General features: G+C 42.3%; 2 protein-coding genes across 3 annotated transcripts in view; both read left to right on the plus strand.

Annotated features, from left to right (window-relative positions):
- Nucleotides 1-17,869, plus strand: part of chd5 (chromodomain helicase DNA binding protein 5) — a gene marked incomplete at both ends in the record, with an annotated part of 53,400 nt that extends 35,531 nt beyond the window's left edge. Inside the window, 13 exons of the mRNA XM_083971031.1 lie at nt 4,152-4,285; nt 6,804-6,948; nt 9,017-9,176; nt 9,301-9,380; nt 9,566-9,773; nt 9,871-9,960; nt 10,543-10,686; nt 11,927-12,035; nt 12,229-12,361; nt 12,481-12,676; nt 13,755-13,918; nt 16,637-16,763; nt 17,742-17,869. Of these exons, the coding sequence (XP_083827157.1) occupies nt 4,152-4,285; nt 6,804-6,948; nt 9,017-9,176; nt 9,301-9,380; nt 9,566-9,773; nt 9,871-9,960; nt 10,543-10,686; nt 11,927-12,035; nt 12,229-12,361; nt 12,481-12,676; nt 13,755-13,918; nt 16,637-16,763; nt 17,742-17,869 (1,818 nt within the window). The remainder of the gene's footprint in view (nt 1-4,151; nt 4,286-6,803; nt 6,949-9,016; nt 9,177-9,300; nt 9,381-9,565; nt 9,774-9,870; nt 9,961-10,542; nt 10,687-11,926; nt 12,036-12,228; nt 12,362-12,480; nt 12,677-13,754; nt 13,919-16,636; nt 16,764-17,741) is intronic.
- Nucleotides 17,870-21,878: 4,009 nt separating this feature from the next.
- The window catches only part of arhgef10la (Rho guanine nucleotide exchange factor (GEF) 10-like a), a 124,062-nt gene continuing 119,236 nt past the window's right edge, over nt 21,879-26,704 (plus strand). For both annotated transcript variants that reach the window (XM_083972303.1, XM_083972304.1), the window contains exon 1: nt 21,879-22,089. The gene's annotated coding sequence lies outside the window, so the exon portion shown is untranslated. The remainder of the gene's footprint in view (nt 22,090-26,704) is intronic.

The raw sequence follows: 26,704 nt of genomic DNA on the forward strand, positions 1-26,704 counted from the left end.
CGTTCGTCGTAGGGTCAAATCGTTCATGATGTAGCTTCACCATCCGGGTCTGCATGTATTAGAAGTGGAACGAAGTCGATTTGGTCAACTATGTATTTTTAACGAATTTTTGTATGTTTCCTGTTACCACCGGGGGGCGCTATGAGCGACGTAGGCAAATAATATGTCGGATCGTTCAGGGTCACGCCATAGATTTTTGCACCAAGTTTGAAGTGTCTACGATGAAGTATGTGGGCATGATAGCATTTCAAACTTTTTAGCTGACCCGTTGAACTTGGCCGTGCGCTAGCAGCCAAGCCCTTTGACGTACACACCTGCGGAGCACAAGCCGTAATCAGCTTGGTCTGGAGATGTTCTGTACCCAATTTGAAGTGAATCGGGCGAACTCCCTCGGAGGAGTTCGTTTTACGTCAAAAAAATGCTAACCAAAATGGCCGACTTCCTGTTGGGTTTAGGGCGTGGCTCCAATTCATTTTTTTGTATGTCAGAGTATGATACATATGTGTATCCAATTTGGAATGGCTCCGCCCAAATAAACCAAAAATCCCTATGGGAATTTGGAAACGTGTTTAGGGGGCGCTATTGAGCCATTTTGCCCTGGCGAAAAACGGCGACTGCACTATATCGCAATTTTCGCAGGACTCGACGTGTGTCCCAAATTTGGTGAGTTTTCGAGCGTGGCAAAGGGGTCAAATCGGGGTTCAAAGACGCGGAATAATAATAATAATAAACACTACAATATCTGGGGTTTTTTGCGCCAGGTCTATGCAGTACTTGGTTACTTGCTTGCTTACTTGTTGTTACTCGTCGGCTGGCACGTTGACTAATGTGCATGTCGAATTACAATAGGGTCCTCCCTGGGACGTTGTCACAGGCTCGGGCCCTAATTAAAGCCGCAAGCGGCTATGACGGGCCCTCGTTCCACGCCACTCGGCGTCCCCGCTACCCCCGGGCCGCTCTTCGAAACCCCCGCGCGCAACCGGACGTGGGCGGCTGCGTCGAGGGCGGTCCCCTCGTCGAACACGTGAAGGTTCGAGCAAATCGGACAACGTACGATGGAGTTACGGCAGGTTTACGGTTCGTCCACCAGGGGGCGGTAACGGGATGTGGGCCGTTGTGTTTGGGGTCGTGACCTCATCACACATGTGAAGTTTCGAGCTGATCGGACAATGTCGATGCAATACACGACATTTCCTGTGTCCACAAGGGGGCATCTTGAGCGAGCTAGCGTACGATCAAATGGAGGCGTAGAGGGCGGGCCTCTGATCATGTACTGAAATTTTGAAGTGACTACGATCAAGTATGTGGGCGTGGAAGGCAAACGTAATAGCATGGCGACTAAACGAGCTGTTGGCCAACTTTGTCGCCCCCTAGCAGCCACGCCGTTTGACGTAGAGAAAAGCTTTTAATAGTGTTTGACCAGCTTGGTCTCCTGATGATCTGTAGCGAATATGAAGTCAATCGGGCAAAATCCGTGGGAGGTGGCAGTTCACGATGGAGCGCTATTCCTGTCGCCTCCACAAGGGGGCCATTAGCCGTAGCGTCATAGCGTTCATGAAATACTTTCACCAACTTGTTCGGCATGTTTTAGAAGTGGAATGAAGTTGATGGGGTCAACGATGTATTTTTAATGAATTTTAGCGCACTTCCTGTTACCACCGGGGGGCGCTATGAGTGACGTAGGAAAATAATATGTCGGATCGTTCAGGGTCACGCCCTCATCATGTGCACCAAGTTTGAAGCAGCTGCGATCAAATCTGTGGGCGTGATAGCATTTAAACCTTTTTAGCTGACTCGTGGGACTTGGCCGTGCCCTAGCAGCCACGTCCTTTGAGCTACACACCTGCGGAGCACAAGCCGTAATCAGCTTGGTCTGGAGATGTTCTCTACCCAATTTTAAGTCAATCGGGCGAACTCCCTCGGACGAGTTCGTTTTGCGTCAAAGAAATGCTAACCAAAATGGCCGACTTCCTGTTGGGTTTAGCGCGTGGCTGCAATTCAATTTTTTGTATGTTTGGGTATGATACACGTGTGTGTCGAGTTTCGTATGTGTACGACAAAGTAAGCGAAATTTGTCTATGGAGAATTTCAGAAAAACTTAAAGGGGGCGCTATTGAGGCATTTAGCCACGCCCATGGGAAACGACTCTATCCGCTGAAAGAGCTCGCCATTCTTGACCTGTGGATGAAATTTCGTGAGGACACGACTTCGTTAAAGCCACGAAAAAGGCAAACGTAATTGTACGATAAAAAATCGCCAGTCGCCGCGGCGGCACACGGACGCCGTTCGTCGTATCTTCACAGCGTTCATAATGTAGCTTCAGCAACTGGTTCTGCATGTATTAGAAGTGGAATGAAGTTGATCGGGTGAAGTATGGATTTTAAATGAATTTTTGCGTACTTCCTGTTACCACCAGGGGGCGCTATGAGCCAGGCAGGAAGTCGATATATCAAAACGTTCAGGGAGGAGCCAACGTCATGTCCTTTGAATTTCGAGTGGCTACGACGAAGTATGTGCGCGTGAATGGCAAACGTAATTTAAATTGGGAAGATACACTTTCGCCGCGACGGCACACGGACGCCGTTGCTCGTAGGGTCAAAGTGTTCATGATGTAGCTTCACCATCCGGGTCTGCATGTATTAGAAGTGGAACGAAGTCGATTTGGTCAACGATGGATTTTTAACGAATTTTTGTACGTTTCCTGTTACCACCGGGGGGCGCTATGAGCGACGTAGGCAAATAATATGTCGGATCGTTCAGGGTCTTGCCATAGATTTTTGCACTAAGTTTGAAGCGTCTACGATCAAGTATGTGGGCATGAGAGCCGTTCGTATTTACATGGCGAGCACCGAAACAGTCGCCAAATTTCGGGGCACGCCAGAGGCCAAGCGCTTTGAGCTACAGACCTGCGGAGTACAAGATAAGCTCAGCTAGGACTGACGATGTTCTCTACCCAATTTGGAGCCGATCGGGCGTAACCCCTCGGAGGAGTTCGTTTTGCGTAAACCAAATTTGAAGCAAAATGGCCGACTTCCTGTTGGTTGTCGGGTATGTCCGTAATGAGATTTTTTGAAGATCTCGGGTTGATGAATATGTTTACCAAGTTTCGGACAAATCGGTGTCGCAGACTGTCATTTCCTATGCGCGGTCTAGGGGGCGCTGTGGTGCCATTTCGCCACGCCCACATGCGAGACTACCACAGAATCGCAATTTTTGGGCTTCCCCCCCTGCGTGTTAAATTTCCTCCGTTTCCCGGCTTGGGAAAGGGGTCGAAATCGCGTTCGAACTCGGGGAATAATAATAATAATAATAATAATAATAATAAGAATAAACATTTGCATTTCGGGGAATTTTGCGCCAGGTCAGTGGAGTACTTGATTACTTGCTTGCTTACTTGTTGTTACTCGTCGGCTGGCACGTTGATTTATGTGCATGTCGAATTACAATAGGGTCCTCCCTGTGACGTTGTCACTGGCTCGGGCCCTAATAATACATTTTATTTGTAAAGCACTTTTCATAAAGTAAAGTAAGAAAAATCAGACACGATTAAAATCCTATCCTTCTATCCCTTTATCTTTCCTTCTTTCCCTTTGTCCTTCCTTCCTTCCTTCTTTCCCTTTATGCTTCCTTCCTTCCTTCTATCCCTTTATCCTTCCTTCTTTCCTTCCTTTCGTCCTTCCTTCCTTAACCCAGGAGGACAACAGGAGGGTTAAATAAGGGTTTTACGCTGTGTTTACAGCAACTAATCACATTTCTGGACGCATGGTGTAGTAGGGGGATAATCCTCCATTCTGCAAATTGTGCATAATAGGAGGGAATCTGGGATAAGGGGCCAACCCTGGGCATCATAACAAACTCTGAGAGTTTAAGTCCAATATGTCAGGAAGCTTCACTGCTCTCCAGCTGATCCTGTGTTCTGGCTCACTGCTCCATGGAACGGGGCATGAACAGAACTGGGATCAAGAAATGATTGCATTGTTAAGCAGCAAGCAGTGTTATGTACTGAGCTGTATTAGGCGGTTCTTTAAAGCAGGTTTTATGTGTTTATAAGTCTAATGTTCATAAGAAATCAGTATGAACAGTTGAACAGTTTCTCCTCCTGATATCACTGTGTCATTTTTCTGTCTAAAGCTGTTTCTTCTTCATACCAGGTGTTGGGGTTCAACGCTCGCCAGAGGAAAGCCTTCCTCAATGCCATCATGCGCTGGGGCATGCCCCCCCAGGACGCTTTCAACTCTCACTGGCTGGTCAGGGACCTGAGAGGGAAGAGTGAGCGCGAGTTTAGGTAATGCCTCAGCACGTTTTTTATATATTTAAACTGGGATACAACAAGGATTTTTATTCGATTTATCTGTAATTCCCTTTTCATGCAGTCAAGGGCCAAAAAGTTGAGAGGCAGTTCTGGGTTTTATCAACTTCTCACATTTAATTGGTTGGCCCAGAGCAAAGCTCCACAACTCCCTTATCAGCTTTGCAAAGGTTGGCCTTGCCAGTGTCAGGGTTACCTCACTTTGTAATGCACCAGAGCCAGCCATCACAGAAATACATGTCTAAGTGTAAGTTTCCCTGAGTGGTGTTTGTTACTTCTAAAGTAAAACACTTGCACTCAGCTCCTAGCACTAACCCCACACTTCCTGCAGGTATGTGTCAGGGTAGTGGCTCCTGTGCTTTTCTAAATTACAAATACAAAGACTACAAATGGTAATATATTATCTCTAATCTGGGTATTTGTTCTTAAACATCTAGTTGAGCCTTTATCAGTGTGTGACGCTGTTGTCATGGCCACACATCCGTCTTTGTGGGTGGCACTTCTGGGTGTTTCTTCCATGTTTGAGTTTAAACCTCATCCATCCATGTATTGTCACATCCACGTCTATTGTTTATAATTAATGACAATCTTAATTTTCCACAGATATGGACATTTACATTTGGTTTCACTGGCTTGTTCAAACACATCATTAAAACACACATACAGTAATGACAACAAAAGTAAAATGAGCACAAACAACAATAACAGACATGATTCTGGTTTGAACCACATCTATGAGTTAAAGTCATTACATTTGGTAAATAGGACTTTCATCAAATGTTCTCAGCTGCTCAGTTTTGTTGAGCTTTCTGTTTCACCTGCTCTCTGTATACACACACACTCCAGTTGTTTCTGATCTCTCCCAGTAATTCTACTGGCCGTGTCTGTAATCCTGGTCAGTGTGTTCTTGTTCTTAGACCTCAGGTGCCCACATCATGTGCACATATCACCAGACTTCTGTAAACAGGTTCTACAATGTTCTTTCTAATATCACATGAGTCCACTTTTATGATTAAATACAAGTGCTTCATTGCTTTAAAAAAAAACTCTTCCATGTTGGCTGTAAAATTGGAAAACTTGAAATTAAATTACACTGATGGCAGCTTACAGCTGACACACATTTTCTCTTTTATCTGTGAGTGTGACCTGTTGGTTTTATAACTGTCTTTATTAGTGCTATCCTTCTTCATACTGCATCTAAACCTGATCTCACTGTTGCCTTAGGGAGGATTTTATAACTAGGAAGCTCATCAGTCTCTCAACTGTTCTGTATTCTCCATATTTCATTTGTTCTTTTTTTCAGTGTTAATCATATGATCAAATTTAAACATAATATTGAGTGTAAAAATACTGTCAGCTTACTTCCTTCAGTTGAATAGGGAGAAAACTGAAATTCTGGTTGTGGGTGCTAAAGCCCAGAGACAGAGTCTAGATCACTCACAACCAGTGAACAAATCAAGAACTTACTGTAGGTGCTATCATGGATGGAGATCTCTGTTTTAAAAGCTATATCAGCAACATCACTAGGGCTGTCAGAAATATCTCAAGGATTAGAGGCTTTCTCTCCCAGTCCGATTCAGAAAAACGTATGCATGCTTTTGTCATGAGCCGGCTTGATTACTGTAACTCTCTGTTTATGGGTCTTCCAATCAAAACAATCCACAGATTACATCCAAAATTCAGCTGCATGGGTTCTAACCATAACAAAAAGATCAGACCACATAACTCCAATCCTCTGCAACCTTCACTGGCTACCTGTTGTCTTCAGAATTGGATTTAAAATACTCCTTCTGGTCTACAAAACACAGACTTCACATCTGGCTCCACAGTAGCTATCAGACCTGTTATCAGCTCACAATCCTGGTGGACTGCTCAGGTCACAGAGTAGAGATCTCCTCCATGTGCCCAGAGGCTTTACCAAACCAGGTGACATGGCCTTTAATGTAGCATCTATGCACCTAAAGAGTGGACTAGTCTACCACATGGTCTCAGAAATGCTCCGACGTTGTGCTCCTTCAAAGCCAAACTTAAGACTTTTCTGTTTAGCTGTGCATTTCCTTAAATGTCTTTGTGTGTATGAACTTCTGTGTTTCTTAGTATCTATTGCTGTTTACTTTTTAATATGTTGTCCTATCTCTATTTAAAGCACTCTGAACTGCTTCTGCATGATATGGTGCTATATGAATACATTTGAATTTGAATTTGAATGTATAATATACCAACAATTTTTGACTAAAGATTTGACTGTGGGATGTGTCAGGTCGCTAAAACAACTGACTTCCCTGACTGTTGCTGCCGTCTCTCCTGCTAATAGTACTAATACCTTGCTACTACCTCGGCTTCTTTTACAGAAGAATATTATTTGCTCATTCTACCACTATCCTGTCACTTTCACTGTGTTTTCCCCGGCCGTTAACAGCACTCGTGTCGTGTTGGAGCTGGTAACCTCCCCTGTCGCATTGTGCCATTAAAGCATGTGTGTTATTTTCACCAGGGCCTACGTGTCTCTCTTCATGAGACATCTGTGTGAGCCGGGGGCAGATGGAGCAGAGACCTTCGCTGATGGAGTCCCACGTGAGGGGCTGTCTCGTCAGCATGTCCTCACCAGGATCGGGGTCATGTCCCTTGTCAGGAAGAAGGTACTGGTCCTTCAACATATAAATGCTGGCTTTCAGCTGTCGCACTGTCAGATCAGAGAAAGTAGGTCAAACTATTCAGGAATAGGCAGATGCAGAGAGGAGTGAGTACCTTTTTGGTACAAACTGTTTCATACGTACAAACTACAAATGTTTTGTTAGCTTTGTCTGTCATAATACACCTGGGTAGAAAAAAACAAAGCCTAATGTGCTTTCTGGATCTAGAGGGAATCAGGATTGGTTTGGACCTGTCATTTAAAAAACTAACTGTGTGTATTCAGTCTGTATTAGCTGCTGCAGTTATGGAGAATTTGTGCCATTAAAGAGATGGGATATTAATCAGACTTGAGGGATGTGTACTGTAGCTACATTGGTAACTAGGAATCTTCTGTTGCACAAATAATCAAAAGCAATCTGTTATTTCAACAACCAGTCTCTGCAGGGCCACCAGCTGGAGCATGTTCTCCAAAGGTTATAGTTAAATTACTATAACTACATTACAGCCTGTCAGTACGTAAACAACATAGGCATGGCTTTGTTTCATTAAGGGGAGACACTACAGGTGAATAGGGTAAACATTTTAACTAACAGATATCACCATGAAACTTCCCAAGTGTATCACTTACATTAAGACAAATATTTTTTGGATTACAAGTTTTGTCCATTTTTATGTTTAAATATGTAAATTAGGCAATATCTGATGAAATATGTGCTAATTTGCATACATTTCCAGAACCGAAATCTGAACAATGGATAAAGCCCCTTTCAAAATTCTTGTTTTATTTTGTTGACATATTAGAGTCAGAAGTTTTTACAGAGGGGATTTTGGATATCTCTTTTTATCACTTTGTAAATGAGAAAATACTGTCACCAGCCCTAAAAAATCAAATTTCGCCCTGTTTTTAAGAATAAAATGTTATATAAACAATACCCCTCTGTAAAAACCTTCAGAATATGGACAGGAATGAAACTGGAAGGTTTGGTGTCTCTAAGTGCTGCTGAAGTTGAGATTTCGGGCTCAGAGTCTGAGGAAAAACTAATTTTGAGAAAACGGCCTTTAAAGACTTGTACTGTAAAATTCCATAGATTGTTATGTAAATCGCACGAATTCAGGAAATGATCATTTCTGGAGCCTACATCATTGTTCAGGAGAGAGAGCTTTACAATGATACCTGACATGACATGGGTCAGACAGGCACAGCACAGTTTGTCACAGTAGCTGTTAACTTTTGGTGAATTTAGGAGAAATCTACTGACGAAAGACAAAATGAAGTAAAATAACCACCTTAATGTGGATGTTCTACCATTTCTTTTGACTTTTCTGAAAGAACACATGTTCAGGAAGAAAAATAGCCCAAAATCTCAAAATTGATCAGTGCATGAAAAAACAGTGTTTTTGCCTGTAGTGTCTCACCTGTGTATAAAACATGGAGAAGTGTGTTTCAGAATTAGTAGTGTACTTTCAGAGTAAGGGGGCAGTATTTCCTCAAACAACACAGTTATTATATTAATACATTATTTAGTCATTTAGTCTGAGACACAATGTGCCTTAACATGAAATGCATTTCAATGCTATTTTGATCAAAGACGATTTTTTTATATTACAATATTTACTCTTCACTCTGAATATGTTGCACATTAGCAGACTAACACTTTACTGGTTGTATTAATATTGTAACAACTATTCTCTGAAGTGTAAAGAACAAAAAGTTGTATTATTTGTTGTATTATTAACTTGTATTTGTCTAACTTGTATCTATAGATTTTTGTATGTGGTCCCTGACAACTAAATGGAATACATTTTTAAAAGTCTCAGGTTTAGCAAATGCTCTGGACTGAGCAGCAGGAATCAGACAAAGTTTGGCCCATTAATTGGAAAAATACTTCTGATTGACTTATCAATTTATCAACTAACCCTTTCAGCCTCACTCAGTCATCAAAAGTAGACCAAGTTTGAACTTAAGAAGTATATGTATGAGTAAAAATTCAGCATGCCACTTATAGACCTCCTCTTAATTCCTTATTCCCACAGAAGTTTCATTTTGTTACAACTAAGCCAATCTGTTCGTAGGTGCAAGAGTTCGAGCATGTGAATGGGAAACTGAGTTCTCCAGATCTGATTCCCATTGGGATGGAGCTGAAGAAACTGACTGAGAGTGTTTCCTCTGATCCCAACACCCCGGTGCCAGCCAGTCCTGTCGCTACGCAGCCCAGCACCCCCGTCCCGCAAGGTCAGAACAAAGTGTCTGTGTTCATCGTGTTTTACTTCTCTTTCAATCTAAAGTCTGTGATCAGAAAAAGAAGAGACAGAAACTTTTAAAACTTTTTTTTTTATTGCTGTTTTCTGGACTGTAGAGAAGTCTGAGTCCCTCTTGGGTTCCAGCGAGGACAAGGAGACCACAGAGCAAGATAGCAAGAAGCTGTCAGAGCAGGAAGTGAGTTTTTCTTCCTATATTGTCTTGTCTTGTCTATCTTGTCGTGGTTCATTACACTTTAACCATAACTCCTCTTATCATCCTCAGACGATGTGGTTGTCAAACTTTAAACTTGGTCTCTCGTGCCCTTTACCAACTTTCTCCTTGTTTTCCTGCCGCTGCCCTGTCTGTTCCTCTCTCAGCAGACTTCCAGTGTGGAGCCAACATCTGCACCTGAGAAAGGAGCTGACAGTGAGGAGAGCAAGGCCGGCTCAGAGGACAAACCAGGAGATGAGAGGGACAGGACCGAGTCACCCTCCACAAAGACAGAGAGAGACAGAGAGCCATCTGCCAACACAAAAGACTCAGCTTTCAAACAGACAGAGCTGTCATCCAGTCAGACCTCACCGAGAAGTGAGTGATGCATGGTCCGTGTGCTGCAAATCCTTTTCTTCTGTGAAGTTGTACTTTGGTAAAGTTAATCTTTTTTCTCTCTCTCTGCTATCCTCAGTGGAGCCCTGCAAAGAAACAGAGAAGTCCTCAGACAAAGGAGATAGTGATTCTCCTCAGGCTAAAACTGAAGACAAGGAAAATAAGCCAGGTATACATGCTATAGATTTTTTTGAACACTTTATTTGTAATTTTCAGTTAAACATATAAAACAGTCATATTCTCTGTATTACAAATAACTATAACAAACAGTCCAGAGAATAGACAGAGACAGATCAAACCCCATCAACGTGACAAACTAGTCATAGACAATAGACAGGCAAAGACAAGAGGAAAAAAACAACAACAAGAAGTGCACTTAATACTTCTTATTACAGAATTTGTTCAAGGACAGGTGTAATGATTCAGAGTTCCAGTTCCAGACCAGGTAAATTGTTCACATACTGTAAGTTATTAGAGAGTTTTGTGGAATCTGTTAATGGAACCATTGAGGGTACATCTGATCTTTTCCAGCTTAAGGTTCTGCATAACGTCCCTAATCCAGTGGTGATGAGATGGAGGAGTAGCAGCCTTCCATTTGAATGAAATCAAGCATCTAGCTAATAAGGAGGAGAGATACATGCTATAGATTTTTGGATGAAACAGGTAGAAGTGGTGCAACAACTGTGCTGCTCGCTGAAAGCAAACAGAGATCTGTTTTAAAACCTTTCTGTGTCTCATGTAGCTGTTGCAGATGACCTGAAGAGCGAAGACGTGTTGGAGGGTCGGCTGAATGGAGACAAAGACAATTTGGATGAGATGGACGAGAGCAGGAAGGAAGACAAGAATGGATTCAAAACCAAATTCATGTTTAACATTGCCGACGGAGGTTTCACAGGTGAGAATAAACCTGACTTATAACATAATTCCCACATTGGAGCGATGGGAAGTTTTATTAGTTTGTATTATATTAACACACTGACACAGCAGCACAGTGCTGATTATTCTAAAGATAATACTGTAGGGAAAAAATGAATCTGCTGTATTGTGTTTGTCAGCAGGACCGTCGTTATAAATGACTCATTTCCACAATATTGTCCCGTAATATTGTGCAGTTTAGGTTTAATTGGTGAAGTCTTTTTCTTATGCTGAGCAGATAGAGACAACACAGGTGCAGTCTGTGGTGTGTGCGCGTGTGTGTGTGTGTGTGTTTGTGTTATCTGGAGACAAATGAGTAGACAATGAATAAAGAAACTACTGGCAGCAGGAAAAACAAGCAGCTGATTTTGAAGCCTCTGTGTTGGTGACAGCGTTTGGGTTGTCCATCAGTACAGTATGTAGCTACGTCTCATCCTTATGGATATCTTAGTAATGACTCAATGGAATTGGGCTCATTAGGGCTCGTGGATGAATTTTATTCATTCAAATTTTAGTGGCTAAAGGTCAGAGTTCGGAGGTCATTGTGACCTCACAAAACATGATATTGACTCTGTGAGCTCATCCAGGGAAATCCCTTAACGTTTGGCACAAACATTCACTTGAACTAAGGGATGAACTGATTAGATTTCGAGGGTAAAAAGTTCAAATACACTGTGACACAGTTTGAGCTTGTTTGTGTAATATCCCTATAGTACTGTACCTCAGAAGACTAAAACTAAATATTTGATATAACTTTAGATAAACGGGGATTGAACCTGAAATTAGACTGAGTGGTGGAGGCAAACAAACACAAGGCTGTAATTCTAGTTGCTTTTTATATTCCTACAGCTGGAGGCTGTAAATTAAAAAAAAAAATGATTTCATGAGTTTGCAAAGTCACGGGCTAATTTAATACCAGTGAAAAAAAGTGACATGAATAACTCACCCCCACCAGACTTTAATACCTCCTAAGACTACGCTGCAGGGTCCCACTGGAGGTTGTTTATCTGAGGTGACACAGTGAAGCGGCTTTGTCTTGTTATCAGTCTTGATCATGTCTTTTATTGTACTGTTATTATAATATGCTGTAATAATATGCTGCAAATATCCTGAATATTACCTGGCTCATTAGGTGAACCTGTCTGTCTCTGTGTCTCTATGTCTCTGTCTCTGTGTCTCTGTGTCTCTCTGTCTCTCTGTCTCTGTGTCTCTGCTCTCAGAGCTTCACACCTTGTGGCAAACAGAGGAACGAGCGGCGCTGTCTTCTGGAAAGATGCATGACATCTGGCACCGTCGCCATGACTACTGGCTGTTGGCTGGCATTGTAACGTATCCTTTTTTCCCAGATGTAGGAGCGAGAAGCTCGGCATCTGGTAAAGTAATGTAATTACTTCTGACTGGAGGGGAGCAGCGGCTGAGGAGCTGATATGAAACCGAAGCTGTCTTATTGCTGTTTTATTTGAAGGGTTTTATGAGGTCCTGCACTTCTGTTTGTCTTTTCTTGACCGGGAATGTGTCTCAGACATGGCTATGCTCGCTGGCAGGACATTCAGAATGACCCACGCTATGCTATTCTGAACGAGCCCTTTAAGACTGAGATGCATAAGGGCAACTACCTAGAGATGAAGAACAAGTTCCTGGCACGCCGCTTTAAGGCAATACATCACTCTTTGGAATAAAATCAAATCACTTGTCAAGGAATAAAGGATTTGTTCCATCTGTAGCTGTATCTTTATCTCATCCTGTCTCTTTGTTTCCCCGCCTCCCTGTGTAGCTGTTGGAGCAGGCTCTGGTGATCGAGGAGCAGCTGAGGCGTGCAGCCTACCTGAACATGACCCAGGACCCCAGTCACCCGGCCATGGCCCTCAACACTCGTTTTGCCGAGGTGGAATGTCTGGCAGAATCCCACCAGCACCTGTCTAAAGAGTCCCTGGCTGGGAACAAGCCTGCCAACGCCGTGCTGCACAAAGGTCTCAAACACGGCAACAGATTAGTGTCCTGAGAGTCTGACTGGGGGAAAATAAACCTTGAACAAATAACTTTTACAGGACAAAAGTAATGATCTGAATTTTTCACAAGACGCTTGTCAGCCCACTGGTCCGCTGCGTCGCGAATGAAACATTCATTAAAGAGGCAAGGGCAAAGTTTGAGCTGAAATCTCCCGAAATCCCCCTAGAATCATCAATATTTTACAACGAATATATTCAGAAAACATCTTTTATTAAATACTTGGTCTTAGTTTTGTTGTTTATACCGCTCTGTCAGAATAAAATAAATGTTTAACTTGTAAAAACCAATGCAGCACTGCAAGTGATGCAGCTACACTGAGAAATATCTCTTGTTTATCAAGTCATCTTTGAGACTGACTGTTTCTATCACAGATCAGCTTGTTATTGGAGCAGTTTTTTTTATCTTAAGGCAAATTGACCTGCCTCACTCTGTCTTGCCTCAGGATGCAGACGCTCTGTTTCAGTGGGAAACGGGTTTGTCAGTCCATCCAGACAATAATTGAATTACAAAATGAAGCGCACGCAGACGTTTCCCCACCTCTGCCGCATGCGGAGCGTCTAACAGGCAGTCAGAGAAGATCCTTTTTGACACAGTCGCTTCATTTCATGATCATTTGACTCACCGTCAAAACATGTTTACAGCTATTAGAAGGATGAAAGTTTGGAAATGAGCCAAGACTAAAGAGCATATAAAAACGAGGTGTTAAAATGTTATCGTTTCAAAATGTTGCTGCCCGTGACCCTTATTGATTTATCCGCCAGTGAAAAATTTTATGGCATTTAGCTCTTGGCAGTTGTTAATTTCAGGCCCTAGTTCCCACAATTAATTAGCTTTTCTAATGATTGGAGGTTACTCTTACTCATTTCAAACAGGATCCTTCAAAACATTTTAATGCATTTTCCCTTCCGTTTCCCTTCGCTCATCTTTCTCTCATTAATCATACCACAGATGCAGGCATCATATGACTGTTAACATAAGTGAGACCACTTGTTATATTGTGCTAAGTGTGTATGTGTGTGTCTGCCTGTGGTCTTGTAGTGCTGAACCAGCTGGAGGAACTTCTGAGCGACATGAAAGCAGATGTGACACGACTGCCCAACATGCTGTCCAGGATCCCGCCGGTGTCGGCGCGCCTGCAGATGTCTGAGAGGAGCATCCTGAGCCGCCTCACCAGCCGAGGCAGCGAACCTCCACCACAGCAGGTGAGATGAGAAGCTCCACAGAACACTGTTGTCAGATAATATGATCTGAACATTATGTGAAATATAACTGTGGCACTGTAAGATTTTTATTGCACAATTCAATAATCAGAAATGGATCAGACATAAGTACTGGTAGGATCCTTTTTGCCTTCAGCACTACCTTAAAGGACAATTCTGGGCAAATTCAACTCGGGGCTGTATTTTCCTAACATTTTAGGTCTAAAAGAAGGAATCTGAAGATTTTCAGTTTAATTGCTCCTGTTTTGCGGTAGTTGTGTCTGTCCCCGCATCGCCATGGCAGCAATGAATGGGAGCGGATGGAAGTTCTGCTGCTTAGGCTGTTTACAGCCCTCAAAGCTGTAATTTTTTTTCCACAGACAGCGTCAGATGGCGACTCAGACATGCACCCAGAAGTTTATTTACTTCAAGCAAGCCGACATGTTTGTAAAACTAGATCTAATTCAAAGTCTCCCAGAGTCTCGCGTGAGACCCAAGTTGACGCTCGGTGTGTTCAGGTGCAGTTGGAAGCTCCCGTTTGTGTCATAAACACAGGAATATCAACTCTTGACTTGCGCCGAGAAGTTTTTTTACTTCAAGCAAGTTAAGAGTTGATATTCCTGTGTTTATGACACAAACGGTAGCTTTTCCCACTGCATGTGAACCAAGCGTCAACTTGGGTCTCGTGTGAGACTCTGGGAGACTTTGCATTAGATCTAGTTTTACAAACATGTCGGCTTGCTTGAAGTAAATAAACTTCTGGGTGCATGTTTGAGTCGCCATCTGACGCTGTCTGTGGCTTTGAGGGATGTAAACAGCCTAAGCAGCGGAACTTGCATCCGCTCCCATTCATCGCTGCCGTGGCGATGCGGGGACAGACACAACTACCGCAAAACAGGAGCAATTAAACTGAAAATCTTCAGATTCCTTCTTTTAGACCTAAAATGTTAGGAACATACAGCCCCGAGTTGAATTCGCCTGGAATTGTCCTTTAACTTCTTTATGGAATAGATTCAACAAAGTGCTGGGAATGTTCCTCATAGGGTTTTTGGTCCATGTTGACATGAGAGCATTACCAGGTTCAAACTCTATTCAATCCCACCACTGTGGAGGCTGTTTGGATCTGGTTAACTTAACATTGTCCTGTTCAAGAAATCAGTCTGAGCTTTGTGACGTGGTGCCATGATCCTGCTAGAAGTAGTCATCACATGATGTGTACACAGTGGTCATAAAGGGACGGACACAGTCAGCAACAATACTCAGGTCAACATGGGTGTTTAAGTAATGCTCAGTTTGTACTGAGGGGCAATAAAATACCCCACACCATTACAGCACCAGCACCAGCACCAGCCTGCACTATAGCTGGCTTGTAGATACGTATATATGAACATTTTGAGAAATTACTTCTTTTTTTTTTTACTTTATTGTATTCAGATTTACATACACTCTCAAATAGGAACATATGTTGCATTCTTTTTCCCAGGAGGAGACATTCATTTTCATACAATGAAAATAGAAAAAAAAAACAAATCTACAAGGCTTTTACAGAATAGGAAAATAGCTATTTTAAATATGTGTATGCAGTACATATAGACAAAAATAAAAGGTTTGAAGGCATTGTACCCTTCACAAATAAACATATTACACTGCATTGCAATTTCCACCATACCATTAATTTTTTCATTTCCATCTGCCAGTAAACTTAAGGAACTAAAATATTTGTTTAGCTCTTTTTTGAAACATGCAATTGATGGGGATTTATTTTTCCATTTGCAGGAGTGTATATGATATCTGCCCAAAAGTATTACTATATTTAACAAATTCGACATCGGCATCATCTTTGAATAAAAGGATCATTTCGAGAAATGACATGCAATTATATTGCGTGAAACAACAAAAACAAAAGAGTGACAGAGTTGCAGCGAACAGTAACGTACCTCCTGAATGTCTAGAGGGGATCAGCACCATACAGTTCATTATCCCTCCCTTTTAATAATGATTATTGTTACAATATTCTGCTTTTTTGTTTAATAATCGTTGTAAAGTTAGTATAGTGAAGGAGTGAGTTGACTTCCACAAACATTTCGATGGAGATTTTTATGTTTTACTAGACTCTTTTATGAATGGTTTGGTCTGGGTTGGTGATTACTATGCAGAGGAGGCTGCAGAGAGAAAACAAGGCTCACTATAATGTGTGGTGGGTCTTTGATGATTTCTATACTTACAACTCAGCAACCACATTATTCCTTCAAAAACCTGTAGAGACTCACTTATCCCCCAATGAAACAGTCTCCCCAGGTGCAGTGTGAAAAATGCAGTTGTTTACTGTCGTCTCTCAGCTCCACGTCTCCAAGGACTTAACAGAGACTCTATTGTCTCATTACTTTCATCTCTCCTGCACCTGTTCTCCACAACCCAATGTGTGTGTTTTGTTCTGTCATGTCAGCCAAGCAGAGTGATTGGTCATGTGCTCTGACTGTGCTTTTTTTATGGTTGCTATGCCAACTCTTGTTGTAACCAGGGAAACAATTGGGAGTCTGATTTTCTTTCCCTGGTTTTTTGTTTGGTTTGTTTTTCCACTGCAGGCAAACAAAAAAACTAGTCAGACCTGCTGAATATGTAGAAGCATCTTCAACTATTGTGTCTCTGTAATAGGATTGCTTTATGTCATTATTCCATACATGGGTCCCATGACAACAGATCCTCATGTGTGTTCCTCAGCCTTTCAGCCAAGGTGGGTTTGGCTGCTCCCAGATGTACAGCAGCGGCTTCGGTGGAGGGTTCAGAGGGCCGGGGGGGCAGCCCATGGTCAACTACAGTCAGATGCCTCTGGGACCCTACGTCAGCGGTAAGCATCCACCTTTAGTGTAGGTGGGGAGAAAGTTGGAGGTTGCCCCACGCCATTTAAATCCTTATAATCATTAACTGTGTTTTGCTTAAAGGGATACGCCAACATTGCCAACATTCATTGAACAAAATTGTAAACAGCTGGTTAGACAAATTAAGGACACACTGCTGATCTAAACGGCTACTTTCTCGCCTAAAGATGTTTAAAATGTTGATAAAGTGATATATTTACAGAGTTTAGAGCTAAAATGAAATCAGCTTCTGATTGCTGATTTCAGCTTGGGTAGGAGGCAGGCTAACACTACCTATACACTTCCAGCGTTTGAGCTAAGCTAATTAGCTGTGTGCCAGCTCTGCCCGTATCTCCCTTGTTACTGCACGCACAGTCGAAAGGATGGTGTCTATCTGCTGGTCAGTGGGAGTGAGGCAAGACACGGGGAAAAAAATGTTGGCGTATCCCTTTAACGTATTTTAATTAGGCCTTAATACGTACTTAATTTTTTTTTAATCCTTTTGACATATGGGATATTGGATACTTTTAATATGATTGAGAGGATCTTTTCACGAATAGACTATTATTAAATTTAAATTTTACATGAAACTCAGAAGAGAAAATATGCCAGTTTATGCAGTTAATATGGTCGCTCTGCGTAGTTTTTGGATAACTTCAAAACTGGATTGATGTGAGGTGGAATGAAATGAAAGGATTTCTTTTCTTTTTTTACAGTACAACTATTGCTATGAAATGAAATGAGTCCATATAGACATCCATCACTATACGTCCTGATTCAGCTGGGACCTGCTTTACCATACTTGAGGGATTGTTACACATACAGTACCCAGACTTTTAGTTTTGCATTTGAATAAGATGCTGTACTGTGTGTACATCACAGAATTGAAATATTGTATGTCACATTTCTATGCTTTGAACAGACTTTATTCTAATGAACTGTCAATACTCAATCTCTTTCTTGTCTAGTGTCCTCTAACGGCCCCCCACCCCCTACAAGCCATCTGGATAAGAAGTCACTTGACTCCTTGAGAGATGTGGCCACGCCTGACCTCAAGTCCGGCAAACCTAGTGATGTCATCTGCATTGAGGACTAGACGAGTTCTGTAACACTGACCGGAGGTCAGAAACTCCCAGGGATGGAATCTGTATGGATGACAGCCGCCCATCTCTTCCGCCACATTGTCCTCTTTCTCCTGCTCCTTCTACAAAATCAAGCTCTCTGCTGTCTACGGTTAAGGCGATGCAACTTTTTTGATTAATGCAGATGTATCTATCTTAACAATTGCACTTTTATCTTTAGAGGATCATAGATTAGGAGGGAAATCGGAGCAGCTTTTCCTGACAGAGGATTTTTTCTCAGCCTTTCAATACAAGGCGAAACTTGAGCAAGTTGGCAGTAACTGAGTTTCTGATGCTCCAGACTCGGGGCTCATTCTAATCTTGGGATGTGTGTTATTAGTGCCAGCCTCGACCGTTTCATTCTGCGTGCACTCTGCTGCTTTTATCCATCTACCCACTCATTGTACACTGTGACTGTGCCCCACTGGAGCTTTTTCTCTGTGAAGAGGAAGTGAAGTCAAGGATGTCTTCAGTCATGGTTAGATAGGAGATAGCTTTTTTTCTTTTCTTTTTTTTTTTGAGGGCCAATATCGTTACTTTAAATGAATAAGTGTTTTTTGTCATTCATGTAGTAACCAGTGGATGAAGTATTGATTTGAAAGCATCAAAAACTATTATCATGTATGCAGTAGCTGGACACAGTCTGTCTGAATCCTCTAAAGACTGCCACCCGCTGGTCATTTGGAGAAAGTCATTTCTGCCAAACCTGCAGATACACTTGACTGCAGTATAGCTGTGAGGGTTGGCCTCTCTTGTACTGTATATACTCAGAGACTGCTGTTTATTTTACCTCACATAGGTCTAATCATAGTGAAATATGTATACATACATGGATGAAATCAGACGCCTGGCTTGGTATCATATATGAAGATCGGGCAGAGCGGAAGAAACTGTGGAAGAGGCAAAAATGATTTTTAACACATTTCAGAGAAGACTGAGTATTTCTGTGTATGGTACAATATTTGTGATTCTTTCTATATTTGAATGTTAGTAGTGGCTGTAGAGCTTAACCCTGGGGCCATGACCAGTGGGACTGCACTATAAACAGGAACTCATCTGGTCTACATCCACATACAGGGCTTTAATGTTCAGGCCTAACTGAGAACACAGTCCTGAGTGGAGGGTGGCTTTTTTTCCTCTTACATCCCAGGGACTTTCCTGGTTCCCTTTCATTGTTAGAACTGAATAAGAAACATGAAATCCTTATGGCGCAATGTCACCTTATAAGTCTCGTATTTGTCGCAAAATGAGCTTTTGTTTGCTTCTCTTTACGTTAAGGTAAAATTAGATGTATTTGGTGCCATTGAAGAAGATGATCCTGTTATGATTTGTTCTTTGATGCAGTGCATTTCCTCCACAGAGGTGAGGACTTGAATTGGTAGTGTCACAGTCTGAACCTGCATCTGAAGGAATATTTCTCTGTATATCAGCTTTTTAAGGACCAATGTTGCACAACATTACTCTTAGATGATGTCTTCACATCTGGCTTCCTCAGTTAATGTTCTGTTTCTTTCAGATGTGTCTGTCGTCGCCTTTCACTTTACCTGGAAGTGAAGGCACTTTAGCATGGTACCGCTACATATCCAGTCCTTTTCCATCTACTATTAATATGTGCTAAAGTGACCGTCCACTACGCAGAACAGTCTTTTATAAATTCAAGCTTCTACTATATTTCCTTTTCTATGAAGGCATTGTTTGAATGTTTGGACTTAAAGTGCAAATTCTTATTGACATATTTGTCTTTTTTTGTCTTTTTCCAAAGACCAGTGGCATTACCTGTTTGTATTATTGTTATTGCCATTGCCACAGCACTTATCTGACATTGTTGAAATGATGATTGTGGCTGGACTAATCTAAACTGAAGAGGTGGCGTTGTATAGAGTTGGTGAGCGTATTTTCTTACTCTCCTTTTGCCAGTGCAAATGATTGTCCTGAGGTGCTCTCCTGCTTTTCTCTTACTTAGATTGTGTGGCTGCAACCTCCTCGCCAATTCTCAGACGCGCTTTAACTAAGAGCTGAAAATGAGTTACAAAACAAAACATCACCCGACCCGTTTTGAAAGCACCATGAGATGAACCTTGAAGTACATCATATTGGTTTTTTGCGCTTTGTTAGTGTTAATCAGTGCCGTTCCGTTCACTGTGTTTCTGTTCATTTCATCAATTACTTGACCATGACATGTATTAGGTTGCTCGACAGATAGAACCTCAGAAACATGTAAATACTTGAAAGATTTTTGAGAGATAAGTCCATCTCCTATAGATTTATGTATCGAAGTGAAAAAAAGATGAATGTCTGCTGGATGGTGTTGCCATAGAACTGCAGTGTGCACCACATGTGCTCATCAATCAAAACCATGTCTTTTACCCTCTGGAGCGATGACCATGAGATGACATCAAAAACATACTGCAATGAAATGCAATCAAACTGAAGTCAGTATGAATGTAACGTCTGTTAGAAAAAAAGGCTTCAGTCTAATATTATAAATATGTTAACAATGTATGTACATGCTTATTAACATGGCTTCAAAAGCTACCAAAAGACCCTGACAAAAGGCACCTTTGTTGCAGTGAATGCACAGCATGTGAAACGTTTGATATGACGGTTCACTTTGGGGAGATGGTAGTGTATCTAGCATTTACAGACAATGAGCTCCAAGCAGTGTTATGGTTCTGATATTTGTGCTGTATAGCAATTGAATGAAAAAAGTGAATTGTCATCTTTTTATTTGTATTCTGTGTATTTGTTCAATGTGTTTTAATAAATCTTCTGGACAACAGTCTGATTTTATTTATTTATTGTGCAGTCAGTCTTTAGATGAATGAAGACAAGTGCATGTGAGCAACTTCTTTACGCTATTCTTTACGTGACCTCACACATTAGCTCAGGTTGATTGTGCAGCATCTCCCAGTGCAGCATGCTACGAGCTGCCTGAGCCTGCAGTCTGTAAATGTGATTAGAGGCAGAAATAGAAACACTGGTGAGGTTGAAAATAGCAACAACAGCCATACCTGTACAGATAAACCTCCAAATGTATTTGACAGCAGCAGTTATTATGAGATTTTACACACAAAGCATGATCAGTTTTACATAATTATTTATGACATCATGCATTGTTACACATTAAACTGTTAAACTGTATAGAAAGTAACTAAAATAAGTCTACTGCAGTAATTCACTAGTAAGTAAATGGACAAATAATTATACTAGTCATAATATACTAAAATAACATAATATGCAAATATAATACTACATAAAGGCCAATTGTATATTTCTGATGGTTAATTCTGCTGCATAATAATTACACTGCACTACAAGTACATTTTATTTTGTGTTCTTAGCTGTAGACAGGAAGTAAACTGTGTTAAATTAGTGATAACAATCAACTGATGAAACAGCCATTCATTTGGTAAATGAAAAACTAAAGCAGGTAAGAAGTGGCTGAATAAAAACTTAAATCTTGTTGTGATTTATGTGCATATTCTAGATTTACCTTTTAAACAATTATAATAATGATATTTATAATCATAATTTCAGCCATTAATGAGAAACTGCTACACTGACACAAGTGCAGTGTGTGCACACACCTGCAGTCACATACAGGAAGTGCTGTAAAATAGCATTGGCCCTAATTCTTTTTGTCCAGCCCACGTTGCTCTGAATATCTCTCCTGATTGGTGCAAATGCTACCCCTCTGCCTCTCACTGGTCACATGCTTAACTTTGTCACTCTACCATTGGCCAGCTGTGTTTGAGTGCCCTCACCCTGCTTTGTGCTGCTGTCTGGACAGCAGCAGGGGTCTGGAGAGTGGGAGGAGGGAGAAAACCAAAGAAAGGACAGCATGAGACTGAAGGGGCTGAAGGGGGGAATAGACCCCATCTAAAAAACAGAGAGGGACAGAGAGGGGAGACAGAGGGAGGAACGGAAGCAGAGAGCCAAGGGAGGCAGAGAGAAAGGGGAGGGAGCAAAGAGGGTTACCTCATCCAGAGCTGCTAGTGCACACGGTGCAGGAGAGAAGTTGTGGGAAAGTAAACAGCACAGGAGAATTCCAATCTGTGTTGAGCCACTCGCAGCCCTCACAGGACACAAGGAGGATGAGTGTGAGGACTGAGAGTTCATAGGAGGCTAGCAGGACTAAAGGGTCACCAGGGAGTGCCTGAAGCTTCTCGGAGGACACACTACTGAGGACAAGGAGGTGAGAGGCATATATATATACTATTTGTTGTCCTCCAAACACTTTCCCTCTTTCTTCCCTTCATTCCATCTCATCTCTCTCTCTCCCTCCTCCCTGTCGGTTGGTTAGCATGTTGCAAAGACAGCAGCTTTGTGCAAGAGGGCTATTGATGGAGAGGAGCTGGGGGGTGGTGTGTGCTGGTGGTTTTGTGCCTCTCTTGTCTCTCAGTCCAGCAGCTACTAGGGGACAGCTGAGGGGGACAAGGGAAAAGGTGGAGCACGATGGCAGACACCCGTGTGTCCCTTTGGCAGAGTACACACCATCATGGACGATTAAACCTGAGTCTGCCTCACAGAGCCGGCGAGGCTACAGAGCGTGAGGCCTTGCAGTGATAGCAGCAGTCCCTGAGACAGACACCAACCAGGAAGGATGAGCGGGAGACTGCCGGCTCTGAGGCTCATCCCAGACCCACACGCCTCTGGCTGGCTGGTTTTCAGCAGCACTGCAACAGCTCTCCCAAAGCCTCGGGGCTATAAAAAGAGATCCTCTGGCCTGGGCCTGCTCTTACCCATTCCAGTTTGACGGTTTCCCGGAGTACAATAGCCCCTCCCAGGATGGATTTCACGCTGCTGCTACACTCTGAGCAGAATAGAGAGGCAGGGAGGGAGGGAGGGAGGGCTACGGGACCTCTGACCAAGTCATTTGCATTTTTAGCTAGGGCACTGTTTCTGCCTCACTTGCCGGATGTCCAAGAGCCTTTCTTTTAAGAAACTCCAAGGACTCACTGTATCAGATTTTTTTCTCCTTAGTCACAGTCCACCCCATCCAACAGACATTAACAATCCATGCATGCATGGCCTGCAGCTACCACAAAGACTTCACTATCAATGGGAACTCATTCCCCTTTTGCCACACATTCACCCATTAAGACTTGCACCCATGCAATCATATGCACACAGGAAAGGCCTTGGTGCTCAGTATACACAATGACTCATTTGACAGTAGTGATACACCTGTCAAATGTTTACTGGTGTGATGTATTGAACCGTGTACACAGTATTCTGCACTGCAGGTAATTAACTAGTAGAAGGAATTCCGGGATGTCTATTAGCTTATCTTCAGTATGTTGCTGTTACAGTGGTGGCATGTCACCCAAACAGAACTTTAATTTTCCTGTGAACTCTTCCAACAAAAAAAACAAACAAACTCTAGCACACTAGTCTGATATTCATAATAATCTCCTGAGATCAAGGGCAAGTAGGAAGTTAAAACTGACACTTCCTGACACCTCAACACTTTCCCTCAGGGGTACAGTACTGTATGTTTTCACAAGTGATGTCTCATTTGAGTGGCACATCAGAGGGACTGCCACATCTCCTTTGTACTGATTGTGAAAGTTAGCCTTGCTACCTGGAGTTATACAATACTTGAACATATAACAGATACAGTGAGTCGTTAGTGGCAGTTTACAGCTTACATTTTAGATCTACACAAGTGCTTCTCAAACAGCTTGTTATTCAGTTGTCTGTCGTCCCAGTTGCAGTTACTGTAGTGACACTGGTGGGCTTGAGCAGGTCCAGGCCGAATTTTAAGTAGAGGAGGTGGCTGACCCTTATACAGCACTCAGTTAGGACATTTTAGTCCGAATTACGTGTTTATGATAGGAGATAAATTAAGAACACACATCACACAACATCATCACTCAATACCTAATACACTACCTTATATTTGAACTTACAGGTGGTGAAGTTTTACTGAGCAAACACCGGGCTTCCATGAAAGTTTAGCAAAAGGCAAAAAGTAAGACACAAACTTCCCTTTCATGTTAAGTAAGAATGTGCATAATCTTAGAATTGTTGTATATTATCGGAGAATTAAAACAAGTTTTCCCATAAAGGTGACTCATAACTCACAGTGTCTCATGTGGCTGTGGAGGAACTGTGTCATGTCAGACTTACTATGGTGGCATCTTGGTTTGGGCTCAGAACCTGGAAATGTGGAGTTTGAAAGACATGAGCATGTAACAGGCAGGCAGAGGCAGATTGTGGGTGGCATTAGGTCAGGGTTTGTTTTTTTTAAGTTCAAGTGTATTTATGGACATTTATTTGTGAGATAATCATATCCTTGTGAGGCAAGAGTCACAATGTGTCTAAAAACATGTGTCCCGTGTGTTTAGATTTAGCTGAGTTATGACTCTTAGAAGGAGTATGATTTTGCTGCTACCTGCAGCAGTCAGGAGCACCAAGGGCTTTAAAGCACCTTATTTGTCTGTCTTTGCTGTATTGATTAGTGAGCAACAGAGGGCCAAACCGCAACAACTAACTTTCTATTGTTGGCCGGACCACAACACAGTGGCTAGTCTCTTCGTCACAAAATGTCCCTAAATAACTGTCTGACTGTCTTACTGATTGATGGACTGATGGTATTTCTGCCACTGGTCAGCAGAGTGCATAGCCTCAGTCCACCGAGCTGCTGCTTTGGAACTGCAGAGAAGTGCAAGAGGACTCCCGATACTCACACTCACTTCCATTACAATAAATAGAGTACTTTAATTGTATGGTATTATTATTAAAGAAGGAAGAAGAATAATTAAAGAAAAGACACAATGAGCAGGAGAGAAAGAAGTCATCAGTAGTACTGGTACATTGTGTAGGAATTACTCCCATCTAGTGTTGCGTTTGTATATCACAAGCAACTCAATCGTATTTTTCATGCTGCATTCATGTAAAATTGGGCAGACGGCAGACGGACGTCAGCCGCTGCACGTAACGGCATAAACAAGCCTCTATGTAAACAAGTGGTCCGTCAGCACGAGGCAAAACAATACACGTGACAATATGTTGTCATGGTGATGTGGTATTGTTTACCTGACCCACGTTTTACCGGCTTTCTCTGGACTTCTGTGACTAAAATGACATCTGGTTTGTTAGCGACGGCCGTCTGCCCGACTGCAGGTGAATGCAGCATCAGTGTAACGCTCCATTCCTCCTCACTGCGTTACCACGGTGACTTTTCACAGACGCCACCTCCACCTGAGCCGACAGCTCCGGTGTCTCCGCTGAGTTTCCGTGGTTTCCTACCGTCACGCTGCCACTGAACGTAAAAACATGGAGACACCACATGGCAGCAGCACCGAGCTTACCCGCTCCATGGAGATATGAATGATATGAACGGCTAATTCAGAGCTGAAAGGAACACTATTATCTATTCACTTTGTGAATAGATAAAAGGAGAAGTTACACAATGTCCCTTTAAACATAAATATTTGTCTTCAATAAAAGTCTGTCACAATCTGGAATTTGAAATAAATTATTTGTTTATCCCTGTGAGCTACAGGAGAGAGAGAGATGAGACTGCATGACATTTGGGCTTAGTTCTTCCTCTGGCAGCTCAGGTTAGAGAGTACCCGGCAGTGGCCCTTTGCTGCTCACCATCCTCTGTCTGTCTGTCTTTTTGGCCTCCCTGGCTTCAAAAATAAAGAAAGTCTGTCTTTTCCAACTTTCTCTCTGAGTGATAGATAGTGATTCTAGTCAATACAGCTGAAATCACAGCACAGTCTTTGTCTGGCATAGTTTGTTTGCTGATGTTGTCAGATGGCATTTCAGTTATAATCAGGCTTTGACCTGAAGTTGTCCTGCTATACCAGATTTGACCTGGTTTTAAGAACATGAAGTGCACCGTCCCTTTCACCTGTCTTCACCTCACGTCTCTCCTTTCACCTTTCTTTGCCTCATGCTTCTCCCTACCGCGCCCTGGCTTCAACTCTCCTGTGTCGTCCCCAGGGAGGCGGGCCCTGTAGTTTGACAACTTCTGCAATGAGGGGAGTGTAGCATCTGTTGTTGTTTGGAACTTGAGACAAATTGGGAGCTAAAAGTCAGTATATCCTGGCATCTGAGGCTTTGATTTCTTTTTCAGTGCTCACAGGAAGGAGACATCTATTTGAGGTACAGGAAATGAGTTTGGTGGCCGCACTTCTCTAACATCTGAATAGGAACATGACTAACATGACACCAATCAAAGATTCCTCACAGTCTTTTAACTAACTAATGGCTTTCATTAATTTCAAGTGGCCACACTTAGTTTCTTCAGAGCCTCTATCCACTGATGGATGCTTATGTTTACGTTTAGTAATGATGTTGCAAGATGTCTGGAGGGACCATAATAAAATCTAACAGTGTAAAAATCAACATCCGTTTTGCACAATGGTGTAGATGAAAATAAAAGTGAGTGGGAGAAGGGAAGAGACTGAGTGTGACTGGTTGCTGAGGGCCAGAAAATCCGTAAACACTGACAAAGTGTTCGTTAACTGAAGCCTGTGCAGATGTTGTGTTATTTTTAGGGTTGCAAAATTCCGGGAATTTTCAAAGTTGGAAACTTTCCATGGGAATTAACGGGAATATATGGGAATAAACGGGAATAAATCCAACATTTACAAAATTGAAGGTTGGCCCTTAACAGGGAACTCAGTTGGGGAAAATATTTTGTAGCAGTCTTGGCTAAAACAACTAGCCTAGAAATCTAGATGCACCCTAGCGGCAGCAAATATATTTGCTCCGTAGGTGGGTCTAGAAACGAGCCAGAGGAACTTTTTGAGTCTCGAACACCGTTTGTGTTCACCAATCACAGCGCTCTATCT

Source organism: Trachurus trachurus, assembly GCF_905171665.1.
Source record: "Trachurus trachurus genome assembly, chromosome: 5".
Taxonomy (NCBI): Eukaryota; Metazoa; Chordata; class Actinopteri; order Carangiformes; family Carangidae; genus Trachurus; species Trachurus trachurus.